The 17,902-nt window shown below is 38.2% G+C and overlaps 1 protein-coding gene across 1 annotated transcript in view; it reads right to left on the reverse strand.

Annotated features, from left to right (window-relative positions):
• Window positions 1-3,359: 3,359 nt before the first annotated feature.
• LOC104462522 (protocadherin-15-like) overlaps window positions 3,360-17,902 on the reverse strand; it is a gene marked incomplete at its 3' end in the record, with an annotated part of 29,292 nt that continues 14,749 nt past the window's right edge. Inside the window, exons 5-7 of the mRNA XM_010074488.1 lie at window positions 12,277-12,396; window positions 6,740-6,850; window positions 3,360-3,543 (exon numbers count right to left, since the gene is read on the reverse strand). Of these exons, the coding sequence (XP_010072790.1) occupies window positions 3,360-3,543; window positions 6,740-6,850; window positions 12,277-12,396 (415 nt within the window). The remainder of the gene's footprint in view (window positions 3,544-6,739; window positions 6,851-12,276; window positions 12,397-17,902) is intronic.

The raw sequence follows: 17,902 nt of genomic DNA on the forward strand, positions 1-17,902 counted from the left end.
TTCAGCCCTCACTTAGCACTCACCTATCACAGGGTTAAGCATTCAGAAGAGCTAATGTGCTATAAAAACATCCAAAGTTTGCTTACTCCAAACTATGAGTTTCTGCCTCCCCTGCAAAGTTGCAAGAGCACCTCACAAGCACTTGATATCAGAGACACTGATGTTTATACAACCTTAACTGTGACCTAATGAGGCCAGTGTAGCAATTAGTTACAATAGCTCACTGGTGGCACTGCAGAAGTGACACTCGCAAAGCAAGGCAACCATGAATGAAGAACATCACACCTTGTGGCCAAGCTCAGTCAGTTACAGCACCCGGCTGACCGAAAAGGAACCATTGTAACATTTCATTCTGTATGCACACCCAGAGAGGACCATCACATAACCTTTGGCTTGGAAGATCATCAGCTCTGAGGGAATTTACACCATGGGTACAAATGGCCGAAATGGAAACCAGGGTTTTACAAGTGTGTGAACAGTAATTGTACAGCACTCTGCTCAGCCTGGAGCAGATTTAATAATATTTAATACTGTCATGAGTCAGACCAACTCTCAGAAAGCACAGTGTAAACCTTGATACTGTTTTTCAGGAAAATAAACTGCTTCTGTGGTAACAAAGAGACCCACTAATTTTTCTGGCCTCTTCCATCTCCACCAGACAAAGACCATAAACAAAGCACACGCTGTATGGATTCTTCACTGCCAATGCATCCAGCAGCTTTAGAGCATCTAAGTGAAAGAAGCTTGGAAAGGAAATACGGTTTTTACCTCAGTAAATTCCTAGATGGAGGCCAACTAAAGATAAGTGATTGTGCAAGACTGAAGAAAAATACTATTCTTACCAGTTACATTAAATTCTTTACTTTAGGGGTCAGCTGAGTAGACATCTTGCCCTGTAAAGCAGGACGTCCTTTCAAGCTACTGCTTCTGAATAATTTATATTTCAATGCTCTTTGTTCTAGATTCATTAATATTCTCTCTCATGTTCACTGAAAAATTAAAAAGCAAATTTAAAAAAATGACAACACTGGACTAAAAATAGTCTATGTAGTGGCTACAATAAAAAAAACTTCAGCAAACAGCATTCTGCTCTATTTGCTACACCCACTGGAAGATTCAACACCTACAGTGTAGTAAAGATAGCTCAGGCTTCTCTGCACTTGATCACACTGCTGTTTGCAGGACAAATGTAATCCATATGTTTACTAGCTGAATCTTTTTAGGTACCATCCACATCTTCTAAAGGAACTATCATTTAGAAGTCAAGTAAATATGGGAGGTATCAAGGTAAAACTCTGAGAGTTCAAACATCCTTTTTCCACTTATGTTTATCAAAACAGCTGCAGTGCTACAAACAGATAAACAGCAAATAGCTGGTAGTTTATCAATAGAAACGGTTTCTCATTTCATAGATCAGATTCCTCAAGGTGCAGTTTGACATGAAAAAGCCAAGAAGCAAACAAAAAAGCTGACACCTGAACAGATTGTAGCTTATGAAGCTAAACAAACACATTTTGCAACTCAGTACCTAATCACTAGCTGGATTTTTCCTAGCATAGGCACCCTCCTTAGCAGACACTGCTTTGTCCTCCAGCACAGCGTTACGTGACTGACCAAGGGCAGGAATGAAGACAGCTGGATTCCTTCTATCTGCGAGAGATGTATCAGGAAAATTGTATGACTTGCTTTATACCTTAAGATAACCAGATAAAAAGCTAGGCAGTGACCAAACACTGGTTATTCATAATTTCTGCCTCACCTGCCTCTGTACTGGGAACTCTTATCAGAACTGTGCAGATAAAATGGGGTCATACTCTGTCATCCTCCACGGTTTGGGTACCCCAGTAACCCTGATGAGGCCACTGACTCAGCTGGGGATAACAAGGTTAAATCTAGAACACCTCTCTCCTTCCCTTTTCCAACTTATTTGCTGCTGTTGAAAGCTCCTGTCTTGCTACAGCTTACAAATCAGGCTGAAGTTGTTAGGAAGAGCTTCTGTGGTAGAAAAAAACAAACACCACCTCCTTTGGAGGTGCACGTGCCCTGTAAGACCCAATTTTCCTCCAGAAGCTTGCCAAGGGATCCAGACTGACTTATACCATCCCCTGAAACTTGTTCTAACCCTTCTTTATCTAGAAGGCACACTAATTGCACATCTTGATTACAGTAAGCCTGATGTCACCTCCTTAAGATTGTACAGGTTATTAAACCAAAGCTGGTACCATTAACCTGTGCAGAAGCAATTGATCAACTGCTGCATATTAGACCCAACTTCAGCTGTTCCTAACATCAATAAAACAACAGTGAGAGACTTTGAAACTTGCTAAGAGCATCACCTGAACCAACCAAGCAGGGCAGCAACAGTGCTTGGCAACCCTGCTTAAGCATATTTGTAGTGGGACCCTGAGGACAGACAGAACATGAAACCATGATGTGTAGAATGGCAAAAGACCCGAGGCGCAGGACAGCAAGACAAACATGGCAGAGAACAGCAGGAACCTCCACATTTAAAGTCTCAACTTCGCGTCGGGGGAAGCAGGACAGAGAGTGTGTCCCACAGTGAACAAGGGAAGTCATGATCTTAACATCAAAACTCAATATTATCTTAATGTCATCTTAATGTCAGTGTCAATTGGGTGGGGTAATACCTAGCGATTCAATTGGTTCTTCCTTTTTATATTCTTAAATACATGAATCAAAGGTCATATATCAATATCAATTAAGAAATTAATATTTCTGTTCCCCCCACCACAGAGATGCACAGTTCTCCTGTATAGAAGGGCAGCTGGCATCACCTCACATCAAGAAATGATAAAGCTCTCGCTTCTTCCTCTTGTGATTCCTTGTGCAGTTCTGACATACTCAGTACAAGTATCTACATGGGATAAACACACATTGCTCTTTAGTGCCTCTTGACTGAAACAAGGTTAACAGCAACATGTAATCTTCTCAGGGATTAGTGAATAATGCTTCCTTTCCAAAAAATCTTTCTCCTAAGGTCTCTAAGAACAATCCTGAATGGAACAACATTCAAGTCCCTTCTCAAAAGTGCTTCTTCAGGATATTTCCAAGAGCAAAACATGGACAGATCAGAAAAGCAATTCCACATTTTACCGAATTTCAGCAAGACACAGTCCTTGTAGTGCATGAGCAGTTTGCCATTCTATCAATGCTAGAATTTCACCATCTATTCCTATATATATATCTTACCTTGGTTTTCTATTGTTTAGTACATAAAACGTGGCATAAAGCATACATGATCTTTCTAGTTACGGTTCTCAATCGCATCCACAGAAAAAGATGCCAGTTTGCAAACCAAACATATAAAACTTGCAAAAAAAAAAAATAAATAACCAAACCAAGAGGACTTACAGGATCAGTCAGTTCTGGCAAGCTCGCTTGGTAGGTGAGAGGTCTGCAGTCACGAGTATTATTCACCAAGACACAAGGAAGAAACATTGGTCCCAAATCATCCCCATCGAGCACGTCTACTGTTAGGGTGGTCGTACTTGTCCTTCGCTCATTAAGATTTTGGGCTCGGTCCTATGGAGCAAACAAGTTACGTTTGATGAGACTTTCTGAATTCGGAATCTACAAAAAAGTTTGAAATTAAAGCAAAGGGCAAAACACATAAGCACCATAATTATCCACATTCTTAGCAAACAACTAATTACAGAAACTTCAGCCTCAGAGCTGCAGCCTTTGATTTCATAAAGGCTTAGAAATTCAGTTAAGAGGTAAAAGTTTATTTCTTGCATTAAGAAAAACTGTGAGACATCTATCACTCAGAAACAAAACTGTTTCGAGAATTTAGTTCTCAGGAAATGTGTACAATGAAGATACACGTCTTCTTAAGTCTATAAAAATGCAGCATATTTGTATAAGATAAAAAATCCCCCATGCCTTACTTATAATCTGAACTACACTCTTACACTGCCTTGTGGAGCTCTACCAAATCCCATCTGTAAGTAAAAGGACTTTCACCTACAGAAATGGAAAGCATAAGCAATAACAACTTATTTTCTAATTGGCAGCGGAGAGGCCCTGGATTGTAATGCTCCATCCACCTCTGCATATCATAATTTAAAGAAGAAAATTTTAAAAAGATTCCTTCCTTCCCCCCTCCCCAAAGAACCAAAGAGCCAGAGAACAGCAATGACATTGATCTAAGTTTTCCAAACCGTACTCCCCATGGAAAGCTAATTTGTCTGGAGAATGAGTTATGCTCATGTTTTAAAAGGTTGAAGAACACTTGCGTCCACAATAAGACAGCTACAATGCTGCACCCCAAAAAAGTCTCCATGCTACATGACAGGTTCTTTCAATGTATCATGGTTTGGCCTTGCCCCCTGATTTTTTTAAAAATCTTTGATTACACAAGACACCATTGACTATTGCAACTTCTTTGTTGTCTCCTTTTTTTCTTTCTAGATGTTACGGAACAAAGCTACACTTTCCTGAATTGTGGGAACCATCCAGATTATTACTTATTATTTATTATTATTAATAATTATACACTGAACAATGTACACACTGGCAACACTTCACCTCTTCTTTCTTCTTTTGTTAGCATAGTGAAGAAACATCATGACTACCCAATTTTTTTTAAAACAGTCAAAAATATTTCCATTTTCACAGAGGAACTGTTGTGATAGCTTTTCTTTACAAAAAAAATAAAATCTTGTTAAAGGAATATGGGCCACTAGCTAAGTCTTGCCCTCCTATCCTAGGACAGCACTGACAGAAAATAAAAAACATTTTTTTTTTTAAATGTATGCAGTTTAGTATCATCATCTGTGGAAGAGGAATAGGTCATTGCTCTAAATCAGACTGGATACATATTTTTTTCCTACTTTGCAGTCCACTCAATTCTTGGAACCGCTTTACATTTACAGTTACTACATATGGGATTTTCTGAATTCAGCTTTCTTCGTGGTCAATGATGAAAAGCAATACCAGCTACAAAGAGCAGCTTTCATCATCAACTAATCTTTTTTACATTCCCCCAGTATGTGCCTCTGAGTAATACTGGATCAAAGCACAGATACCGAGTAATTCATTTCAGGTAGTATCTTCGTGATGCAATAACAATAAACTATCACTGTTAATGCAATCAGTGGAACAGAAGAATGATCACATAAATACAACAAAGATAATTAAATGCAGCCTGCAATATTTTGTAAAATTAAAAAAAAAAAAGAAAGAAAGCATGCATAAGGCAAACTCCTAAAAAGAGCTCGGCTATAGAGCTTAACTAGAGTCTTTGAGGTCCAGCTTCTCATCTGTGAGCACTCAAAATGTTAGTGAGCTCAGTTCCCATTTGGATATGTTGGAGAAAATGCATGGCCTCACAAGACATTGAAATCATGCAAGCTGCCCCATGATGTATAAATGGGACACAGAAGCTATGAGCACAGCTCCAGTCCCAAACCCAGTACCACAAAGGTGACCATTTATTATGTAAGGACATATATTGAAAGGAACAAACAAATTAATATGAGATTGCTTTGTAGGACTGTCACTGTGCATCACAAGCTGTGCCTTCACCAGTTGTTGCTGCAGCATGACAGGTTCCCTCCTCATGCAAGGCATTCGCACTGCTGCACACCCTGCCTTTCTCTTGAAAAACATGACCTCCTCAGCTACCCCAGTTACTTTCCTAGGAGCACAGCGTCTCCTGAAACGCACAGCTTTGGCATCAAAGGAAAAGAGCTGTGAATACACAGTGGTGATCTGTGGAATAAATTATAAATAAAACAACAAGCCAAATAGTTTCTGAGCCTTCCCGTACTCCTGTTCAAGAGATCAGCAAGTTATGTTAACCAGGTAAAACTTGCTCCGACAGCCTTAACTGCAGCCTTAACTGTATGGGCTAGGAAGCATCTTTAGATATACTTAAGTGAAAAAGCACTGAGACACCCTTGGAGCCAATCTTCTATTGGGGGAATGCTGAACATGCCACAAAACATGTAGAAAAGTCGATTGTAAAATGTATTTGCAATTCAGTATCAGAAAGATGACAGTGATATAAATGCCTGAATTCAGGAACAAGCTATCTTAAAGTTGCTTCAGAGCATTCTCATTTTGCCATGAATGAAGTAGTATCACAACAGAGGTAAACAACAGAGGAAAAGTTTTCATTTCAGCTATTATCAGAAGGACAAAAAGGGAAAAAAGCTTTCATAGCCTTCAAGGGCACCAAAAGACTTCTCTCGTGACAGATATATTAGATACAGTTTAAACATCACTTTTCTTCTCAGTATGCATTACCCACTGCCAGCCACTCTGTAAAAACCTCTATATATGCTTGCAATATGACTTGAAAGAAAAATCACCTCTTTATAGAAAAATGCATTTCCAACCTGAAGGATACAACTAAATTATATCCATTACATTAATTTGAGATCAAATCAGCATCACTAGACTTGTTAGAAAATGAACACGTAGTGAGACTAGAATGCACTTTTCTGCACAGGCTGTACTTCAAATTTGCAACTTGTTCCTTATGCAAGAAGTGTTGTTTTGTTACACACACTGAGCAAGCTTTTTTTAACATTAATAACATGCCTAAGCTTTCAATGACCTACATAGATCTTATTTAAGATCTTCAGGAAAAGTGTGTTAATCAGACCTGGTATTTCAGCGAGACTTTTCATTTCTTTGGAAAACATCTAAATCTGGAAACTAAGACCTCACCTAAACCAACGGCATAAATGGGCATTAAGAGATCTATACTTACATTTGCTTGAACAGTGACAAAATAACGCGTCTTTTCTTCATAATTTAGTCTTTCCCGTAGAACTACTGCTCCAGACAAAGTGAGAGGAATATCAAAGGTCCTGTTGGAAGTCTGTAAATGTTAAAACAGTAAGACAAAACTGGACACACTCCGAAGTTAAAACACGTTTCGAACAGGCCACAATGAGATGATCTATGGGATGGCAAACCAAAACAGCATGTGCTTTCCATGCTGGAGATTTTAAACTTTTCTACGTTTACTCCCCGTCCAGTTTACTCCATAAGAACCCCCACAATAAGTAATTTGTATGTAACAAAATTCAGATTCTTTGCATATACATTATTACTTCCAACCATGAAGTGAAGTCTAACTATCCTGCTTCTTGGAGATTCGCCATGCTGAACTTGCACTGGTGTGTTCAGAAAAGCTTTCCCAAATAGACTTGTCAGCTGAGAGTTCAGATCTTCAGTTTCTACAGTCTGGCTTGCCTTCATCTACATTTTCTCACTACTGTAGAAAGTATCAAATATGAGAGATTATAAAATGCACATCACTGCACTTATTATCTCCCCTTTATTCTGGCTTTCAGGAGGGCAACAAAGTAGTGAACACAGGGAGAACATCAGTACTATAGACTTAGATGCCAGTTCACAGGGGCAGGTATGCACATGATCGTGCACTAGTAAATTCCTATTTCAAGGTAAATCAGGATGGGTAAATCTGTCAAAATTCAATTTGTCCTGCATATTTGTTTAAACTGATTCTGTTTACAAAGCTGTGGCACAAAATTGCAGGAGGGTACTGACAGGGTGCACACACCCTTAAACGATTCACTTTGACTAATGACCCATTTGGGAGGAGGATTACAGGCACAGCTCTCTGATGTGAGATCGAGCTCCATTATCAGAGTAATGACATAAAAAAAAAAAAAAATCTTTCCATGATTCAATCTACCAATGTAGAATATAGTTAGCATACAACTATTAAGTATGTTGAATAGGTAATAGCAATATGATATTCCAAAATCTTCACAGAGAACACTGCAGAGGTACAGAGTACTATTCCTTCCTTAGAGAACATAACAAAGCCTTCTTCCTCTAAAAGTTGAAACATCTCCTAAATTTGCAGTCTATTTTTCAGCAAATAAGTGATACTGATTGTTAAATTCATCACACTGCAGATATTTGTGTTGTGCAGAAAAAGATGATTGGAAAGTACATCAAAGACTGCTAAATAACTGGAGACACTGTTTGTTTATGTCTGAGTTTGGCACTCGTCTTTTTGGAGAAAAAATACATAGTTACCACCGGGGGTGGGGGCGCAGAACCCATTAGAGTATTTATACTGAGGCAAAACAGGAAAACAGAACAGACTCCTACTGTTGGAAGAAGGAAGAACCAAGCAGGGTTGCATTCACTGCTTTTGCCTCCCCCTCTTCCTCTCTTTTAATGGTAACTGCAAAAACAAGCAAGCAGGTTGTGAACTATTCAGCTAATGGGTGGTATCTTTTGACTGCTGTACAAGGTGATGCCATGTGTACATGTATGCACACATATATGTGCCACTTCTAATTCACAAGGAAGCTTCTCCTAACTGCTTTAGCCCATTAGTCTCTGATTCAAAAGGCCAGAAACAGATGGAAAAGACTGCAGCTGAGGCACTCTCAAAATAACTGCCTTTTCCAAGGTGGATCTCGGCATGAGGATGCACTTCAGTGGAACTGTGCAATTTAAACTGTTAGCAAGGATCAACACAATTTCAGCAAAAAGCTTTAACCTCTTCCCAAACTGCTTAGATCTGGAGTCCCCTCTTGCTTGAGCACCACACATAAATGCAAATGTTTAGTGGCGATGCAAAGTTTAACTTCCAGACATACGTTTGTGCCACAGCTCCTGGAGGTACCACATGAGATCAACACTATGATCCCTCTGCAAACTCCAGCTATTTCTGCTGCAGCCCAAACTGTAATGAAGCTACAAGGCAATTCAAAGATGCGCAGAACACCACCACATCTCATTTCTATCCAATACGAAATGAGCCAGCATGTGCTGAAAGTCAGGTATATCAAGACACTGCTTTGTCCACTGCTTACTCCAAGAGAACAAAACTGGTTCTCCTTTCACGTCAAAATAGAGACAACAAAATGCTTTTGTACAGCAGTTGTCATAACTCAGAACATTTGTTGGCCATAGTCTTGAATATGGGCCAGTAAATTTACAATGAGGAAAGTCACCAGGGTAACAATTCAATTTACTGTCCAGAGAGATGATATGTGAAAAATCAGCTCAGCAAAAGCTTTATACATATTCCCTAAGTCCAGATAAACTCAAAAAGCTTAATTTGGTATCCTCACCAAACACAATACAATGAATCTCAGTAAAATTAGCTAGTAAGGAAGGAGTTCAGAACTTGTTTTGAGAATGCATTTATCTTAATAACCTTCCAGTATAAATAGAGCCCTCAGAGATCTAAAAATCCACTCTGTATTAACAGGTAGAATCTTTTGGCAAGTTAATTGACTTGATCCTTAGCTTTTAACACCTAAGAAAAGCTTTATAGCATTCCTTTGTGCAATAGCTAGAGCCCAGTTCTATGTCAATTATGATTTTCATTCATTTTTCTACTTGGCTTTTATATATCTGCCCAATTAAACAACAAAATAATTAAGTTAAATTGAATTTCTAGAGTAACAACTCTTGTTTTTACAGTTTTGTTTCACATGCCTAAATTAATCTCCAGTGAAACTGATGAGCTATAATCAGTCTGCTTTTCCTAAGACAGGAGGCTACGTCAGTGGTGCCTAACACCACTGCGGACATCTTCATCACACAATAGAGTTGGATCCTAGAAATGGAAAAATAGAGATATCTCACACTAAGTTGTACACATAACTAAGTTGTGGTATAAGTGTTTCCCAGGTTAAGAAAGAAAATCCACTTGTAGCAGATATTACGCAGTAACTTTCTGGCAAGGTGACAGCTGATATGAAGCAGCTTACAATTATAAGAAGTCCTCTCCATCAAGCATACACACAAAATGCATCACTAGGTAAAGCAATATTATGCCCATAAAGGCTTTCCACAGATGAAAGAATTATATTTATTTAATCTGGAATACAAAAGTAGCAAGGCAAAGACACAATAAAGCAACTAACTACTCCAAATAAGTGGTTCCAACCAGGGAAATCCCTCAACAAGAACAAGTAAGTCTCACTGAGTAAGAGACTTTTCCTATGGAAAAACACCAGACCAAACAACTTAGGGATGCTATAAGTGTCCCTCACTAGTGGTTAGACAAACCTCTCTGCTGAACTTGAGGCTACAGCAGTAGTAGGCTTTGGAATGATTTCCCAGGATGCCTTTGAGCAATATAATTTATTTTTCTAGTAAATTAAATACAAAGCAGCTCTTCTATTTCACTGTGGCACAATACATTTTAACAGAATTAAAATTTCAAGGGATCTGGATTTTTTTTTAAATTTATTATTGTTTTCAGTATATCAATGTATTCTATGTATGCTAATTTTTATTTTAAACAATTTACATCTACTAAAGTTATCTGGAAAAAGTACTTTCTGTGAAAAGTATTTTCTCAGTGCCTACATTTTTCATAGTCTTTATTGAAACAGAAGAAATTATGTGAGCTGTTTTTTGTTAAGTACTCTAAGTTAAGAGTAAGAAAAATGAGTGGAGACAAAAACCCAAAGGTTGGGGGATTTTTTTAGTGAATTTGAAACTGCTGGTCCATTCCTGTCACTCCTTCCCTGCCTTCTGTTTACTTTTCAAATATTTGTGGTAACACAATAGCATTTATTTATAACACTTCCCTTATGCAAACAGTTAAAAGATGATATTAGCATAATATTGTAGTCTGCTATTTCTGTATAAAACCCTTGCCTTAGTTTATAAAGTTTAGGAGGGAAACTCTTCAGTCATACATACTGCCAGTACAAATAACAGCTGTAACATGATGAACTCACACATCGTGCGCCAGTAATTTTACTAAGTAGTCTCACTGAAATGTCATAACTCAAGAGGCTGCTCAACTGTGCAACAAATTTAATCTCAAAGAAACAACTGCAAACATTTAAAAAATGAAATAATACCAAATATACACAACATATAAAGTGAGAAAATTCCCTACCTCCCAAAAACCTACACATCACAATTCCACCTTTGTCAAAAAGACATTGCATCTTTGCAAAATAATACTTCCCAGAAAAGATGGTGGTTTAAGGTGCTGCAAAGTTTTTCAGGAAACCATCTGTGTCCTCAAAATATGTAGGTATAGTAAGTAAATATTATCCCTCAACATGTAGCTATGCAAAAAATCAACAACTACCTTGGTGAAAAGTAAAATATAAATAGAGTCTTACATCATTAGTTCATACTAAATTATTCCTTGATACTGTCACTCTTCTACAAAATTCCACCTCCTAAAAGGTATAAGCACTAAGTGTAACTCAGTAGACATTTAAACTCTTGTTGATTTCAATGGAAATAGGACTGAAGCCTTTATGAGGTGTACATCTTAAATGGTGCAAATTAAATCAGAACTTGTGTGTCTACACTTCCAATTAAACTGAAAATCAGATTGCTGTTTTTCCACAGAATCATTTCTGCTCAAATGCCCCTTTATGGAACTTCAATGAGAAGTTACTAAGTCTACATACTAATTCCCCCGCCCCTACTTTAACATCAACGTCATCTTTGGGATGAACACGTAATCAGGTTAGCCTGCTTAACAAATTGTCACACCAGCTGATCCACTGTAACTGTGCTCTTAGCCTATGGTAAAAGACATCTTGGTTTGAAAAAAAAGGATTGCTCAAATTACTTTGAATTTACTATGAAAATGCACATGGACACTTCGCACACATGACCTATGCACACAACCTTGTTAAAGCAGAGGGGTTCACATATCTGACCCTAAAAAGAATTTATTTTAATACTTTAAGCTTTCTGTCTCTGAAAGTACGATTTTGCAAAGATAATAAGTAGGGATCACTATGGCTTTATTTTAATAATATACATCCCTCTAAAAAAAAAAAAAAAAAAAAAAAATGCATTTTTTTAAAAAAACAAAAAAAAAAAAAAAAAAAAAAAAAGACTGCTCTTTAAATATAAATGGGTCCATGAAAAGTTAGAATATCTCTTCTGAAAGTAACTTAGCCATGCCTATGAATATTTCTTACCTATGACTCTGTTAGGTATAAATGCGCAGGAGTAAACACAACTACCTATCAGGGACTGAAAAGGCATGCCAAAACCAAGATGAAGTGTGGGAACAACACGGGAGAAGAAAGGTGATTATTAATGATTGACACTGAAGTAAGCCAGCTGCTAACAGCAAGGCAAAGAAAGGCAAGGCAAATTCAGTGGTATTTACAGGGCAAGTGAGTCTCATCGGCAAAGAGAATACATCACAAAGGGAAAAAATTTCTTTATGAAGTTCAACAGCAAGCTCCTGCTCATTTGCTGCTTCAAGATACAAATATATATGCACACTTGAACAAAAAAGAAGCTAAATGCATTTACCTTGTCATTAGGATTGTACTGGATAACATATTCTATTTGGCCGTTCGGACCATCATCAATGTCAGTAGCACCATTGTTTCCAGAAAATCCTGTAAAGATGGTTGTTCCAACTGGAGTTAACTGCAAGAACAAAGACAGACAGATACCCATGAAAATCTTAAGGAATACAAGAATCTTCTATAGCTCTGGTCTATAATGCAAGGTTGACATTCTCTCCTCCCCTGTGTTCGGCCTGGAACCTGAAACCTGAAACCAGCAACCATTTAGTCACAATGTACACAGACTCTATTTTAACTGACACCAAGCATCACATAGAAAGTGAAACCAATTTCTATTTTTATTCCACAGATCGTCTGCATCAAGACAGAACCCCATTTGGTTTAAAAAAACATTAAAAAAAAGTCTCAGAAATTATAGAATTAATGAAATAAATATAAAAAGATTAAAAAATAAAAGCTAATTTTTCAGGTTCAGGAAGGAAAATAAAGATGAGCTCCAAAAGTAAACAGAACTCATTTAGCAGTGTCTTCATAACAATGTGAATAGCCCCAGATAAATATTATTCCATGCAAACACAGCCACCCAGAGAACTTTATGGCTTTAAACAAACACAAGTATGATACTGTTTCTCTAATATTTTGTTGGCAGCAATTGAATACCCATAAAATTATATTTTGAAAATGAACCAATACATAATTATTCTAGCATAGATACATAGCATGAAATCAAGACCCATTGAGATCATGGACAGGAGTCCAACTGACTTCTTAGGAGTCATCATTGTGAATTTTAATATCCAGAAAACTTTGTGAGTAATCAACCTGAAAAACTAATGAACAAACAGTTCTGGATTCAACATAACCATTGCTCCTAGACATGCCTCCTGCTGCTGCTCTCATGACACACAAATTTTTAGCCCTCGAATTCACAGAGACCCACTGACCCCTCTTCTTCCCTCCAAATTGTACATTAAGTTGTTGCACATCTTTAAACATACAGTGTTTAAACATACGGGGTTTGTGTTCCCAAGTAACCGTTATACCTGATGCAGCCCTGCCGCCCTAGAGATGGCTGAACACCTGCCAGCCCATGGGGAGCAGTGAATGAATGCCCTGTTTTGCTTTGCTTGCGTACGCGGTTTTTGCTTAACCTATTAAACTGTCTTTATCTCAACCCACAAATTTTCTCACTTTTACCCTTCCAATTCTCTCCCCCATCTGACTGGAGCGGAGCAAGAGAGCTGCTGTGTGGGGATTAGTTTCTGGCTGCAGTTAAACTATGACAGACATTCAAACATTTGTTGCAAGTGTGGATACTACTTCGTTATTGTATTTGGTAGTTCACACCCTAAAGCAATTAACTGCCCATTTCCTCCTATAGTCATAGTTCTTGGTCTTGGTTTATTTATAAAGCTGATAATTACTTCAAGAGTTTAATGGCTGACAGCATTCTCTAAGAAATATTTTCAAAGCTGAGAATACTTAAATCTTTGAAATAAAACCCACCAATTCAAAGCCTTTTTAATGATAAAACCGGTGAGGCATAATTTACAATACTTATTCAAATTATGTACATTTATGCCATAATATCTATGTATGTTTATGTTTTGCTACAAACTTGACTTGCTTACTATTGGTGTTAATCATATACTTGTCATACGTGGGTGTCGGAAGTTGACTGCTCCCTCATGCCTACTAATTGCAGGATAATTACCTCACAGAGAATCTCTGCTACAGCAGCAGCCTTTCAAGAATTCAGGAGACCAGTCACCTCAGAAACACAAGCCTTGCCTGACAGTGTAAAATCAGTCAACTCTCATAAACCAAGGAGGATAACTTACTGGTTAATGACAAAAGTGCATGTGTAGGGGGAAAAGGGGCTTTCCTATGTTTTTGTAAGGGGATAGAAGAACAAAGCAACATGAAAACCACTTGGGAAGATTTACAAGAGGGATTGTAGGTTTTCCCCCCACATTAATAGTGGGCTATCCTTGGCCCAGGTGACCTCTCAGCACCCCCCCCAACAGCACAGGGGAGGAAAATCAGATGAAGAGGCTTGAGGGTCAAGACAGGGAAATCACTCACCCATTACCCTCACAAGGAGAACAGACTTGGATTGGGGAAAATTAATTTAACATACTACCAATTGAAGATATTTTTGCATGGTGACAAACAAAGCCAAAACAGCACATTCCCCCACCTCACCCCCTTTCTCAAGGCTCAGCTTTCCTCTTCCACTCCCAGCTCCTCTCCTGCTCACCATTTTTTCCTCACTCCTCGCTGCCGGGCGGCATTCTCCGTTTCTCCAACCCGCTTCCCTGACGCAAGGCCAGCCAGGCTGAGGCGCTGGGCTGGGGCCCTTGGAACCGGCTGGAACCAGCTGCACCCGGCCCAGGGCAGCCCTGGCCTTTCCTCACAGAGGCGCCTCAGCTCCCACCAGGACACAGACACGCCATACAACACTAAATACAACATTTTGACCAATTAATCGTTGGTTAAATGATAGAGTCTTGGTGGAAAGAGCTGGGCACCACAGTGGCTGGGCAGGAGTTGGCCCACAATGGAAATTTCCCCAGCTTCTGCTGCCAAAACAGAAAAAAAGCCTCAGAGCTCCCAGGCGAAGCGCAATAGAGCAGCTCTGAAGACAACCTGTGTGAAACAGGCAGGAAAGTGGGGCAGTGAAGACGGTGTCCAACACCACCCTTGTTAACCATGGCTCTGCGCTAGCCTGCCTCCATGCTCCTCAGCACTTGCTCCAGGCAGCAGCTCTGCTGGGCAACGGTTATGTAGTCTGTTCCACCCAGAGCAGCTGTACCGGGGCCCTGACAGGGTGCAGATAAATGATGACTAACACAAGAAGGCTACAGTGCTGTAAAGCACATCGTTAAGTGATAACAGAGGAGACAGTTATAAAAAGGACATAGCAGTAAACACCAGAACTACAATTGCATGCCCTTACAGTAAAACTGAAAAGCTGAAGTCTTGGATTTAGTATATTACATCTAAAATAAGTTATTGCAGATGTGTAAACCTTAATTAATCTAATATGCAGGTTTCTATTGTATCTATATTTTCTTTTTATGCAATACAAATAATATTAGAAAGGACACTGAAAAAAAAATCCCCTGCCACTCCCTCTTCCCAAAAGTTAGGAAAAAATTTGACTAATTTCACTCAACTTTCCAGCCTGCCTGAAATCTCACATCAGAGATTACTTCAGCCTTTGGAAAAATTCAGATGAGCTCTTAGCTAAATGTCTCAAAGTCCGCTTTCAATCATTTGAGAGAGGCACTCAGCATTCAAAGCTATACAATATTTGTAAACTGAGATCTTAACATCGCAATGACATACCATTTGCCAGCAATATCACTTTCACCCGCAATTGGTGAGGATTTTCTGACTGCTGTCACCATTCACTTTGTTGTTGGAACAATAAGGAGGAACTTGGTTCACCTTATAAAATGTGACTATATATAGTATATACACACTGTTCTTTATCAAGATGAATAATCCCACTGTTCTTGTTTAAATAAGGATTAGTTATTATGTGAACAGCCCATGAGGAACTGCATTCCTAGGAAGACGGACAGGTAACATGGGAATGAAGGGCACATTTTTCTAGTGAATGTTATGAAAGCATCTAAAACATGTATCCAAAAGCTAAAAGGGCAGGCTGAACAACTGGGTTTGATCTCACACAGCCATAAAATGGGCACTCCATTTCAACACGTGTGTGCAAGCAGAACAAACTGGTTAATCATATTTTTGGCATCGGCAAAAAGCAGAACATCAAGATGGCTTTGTATTATATACTATATAATAAACATAATTTCTCAAACCAGTGATCAAATTCATTCTTTAGTAGATAAACACACACTCTCTAGACAGTAAACACTTATCTAGAGCTCAAACCACCAGCCCACCATTGCTATGTCAATTTGTAATGGAGAGATTCTGCACAGTGCCCATTTTCCCACATTTTCCAACTCAGTTCATTATCTGAAAAAAATCTTCTACCACCAAGTCTTCCGGGAGACGCAGGAGGTATCAGAGAATTCAGAGAATACCTCAGAGGAATGTCGTTTCTCCATACTGAATTTTAGTACCTCCTACAGAAAGAGACTGAAGTTATGTAGTAAACTTTTTGACCACACTAAGCATCTTACCTTACAGAAGATAACATGTTAGAAATTATAAATAAAAAACTATATGAGTGTTAGTGACAGCTGGAGGATAATCATCTCTGTGGGAATTCAATGTGGTGAAAAAGAACCATGATGACAAGAAACAAGTAAGATTTCAAAAGAATGCGATTAAACAAATAGAGAGGAAATACACACAATAAATCTTACGATTCCACAGTCAACAGCTGCAATCCTTAAAAATTCTCCAATGTGATTTATGTCTATTAGAAGTCTAGATACAGACAGGAACTTTCAGCACTTCCATAAAAGATTTTGAAAATAAATTTTCCTATTATTGCCTATTGACAAAGTTAAAAATGAATAATTTTTCACATTGGCCCTGAACAGCAGAGCAAAGTAAGATTTACAGTTAATCATTCAGAGCTAATATTGTTTTGATGATGTCTACCTGCAGAGATTAATTATTTCAATACCACAAGGAGAAAAATATGAATAATTACACCAGAAGCAATGAAAATTCAGCACAAATTATAATTCTCAACAGTCCAAAGCCAAAGTTTTAAGACAGCTGAAGTTCACGAGACACGCTTATTTTGCGAAGGATTCCCATCTCTACCAACATAAGGAGGGGAACCCAAAAAAAAAACCCCAAAAACCAAACCAAGTCTAAAATTTTGGTATACAAGCCGAAATTCTCATCAGCTATTAGTTTATGCCTGTATAATAAAGTAACATTGACTTCAAACAGTACTCTAGTAACTCCACTATAATTTCCAAAATGACCAGCTATTAAATGGTCATGAGCTTACCAACACCTCCGTAGCACTCAGGTAAGGCTCACGTGAAAAACTATTACAAAAAAGTTAGCCTTATATAACCCAGGCAATGCAGAACTAGAGTTGTATTACCCGAGATAAAATTTGTGAATTTTTTTTTTTTTAACACAAAACACAGACACCACAATTCTGCCTTACTAGTCTAAGATTTTAGTTTCTAGTCCCTGTATTAGGTCATATATATTTAAAACACTTCTGACAATACTATAGATTTGTCTGTAGAACAGTAACGATAATTCCTCTGAACTTCAACCTACTATAGAACTTTGTTTTAATATACTGCAATAACACATATCTTTAAGTCACTAATAAGCATGGTCAAATTTAGCCCCAGGCTGATGTAATTTTGTCAGGATTTTTTTCTAAATGAATAACGATGTGATGTTTTCATATGAAAAAAAATGTAACATGGAAAACAGGAAATAGGCCTGCAGAGTATTTCTAATTATAATAAAAATTTTAACATCAGCCTTAACTAATGAGGAGATTCATAATGCTGTGGATAGCAGTTAGATTTGCTTTTGGCTGAGACACTTACATTCTTTGTCTTGAGCATGAGAAGGGAAAAATGGAAAATTGCTCCTAAATGGTAGCACCCCTCTAAAGGGCTTCTGCACTTGTGCTGCACTAAACTCTTGCTGAGGCT

This window comes from Pterocles gutturalis, unplaced genomic scaffold (genome assembly GCF_000699245.1).
Source record: "Pterocles gutturalis isolate BGI_N339 unplaced genomic scaffold, ASM69924v1 scaffold21982, whole genome shotgun sequence".
Lineage (NCBI taxonomy): Eukaryota > Metazoa > Chordata > Aves > Pterocliformes > Pteroclidae > Pterocles > Pterocles gutturalis.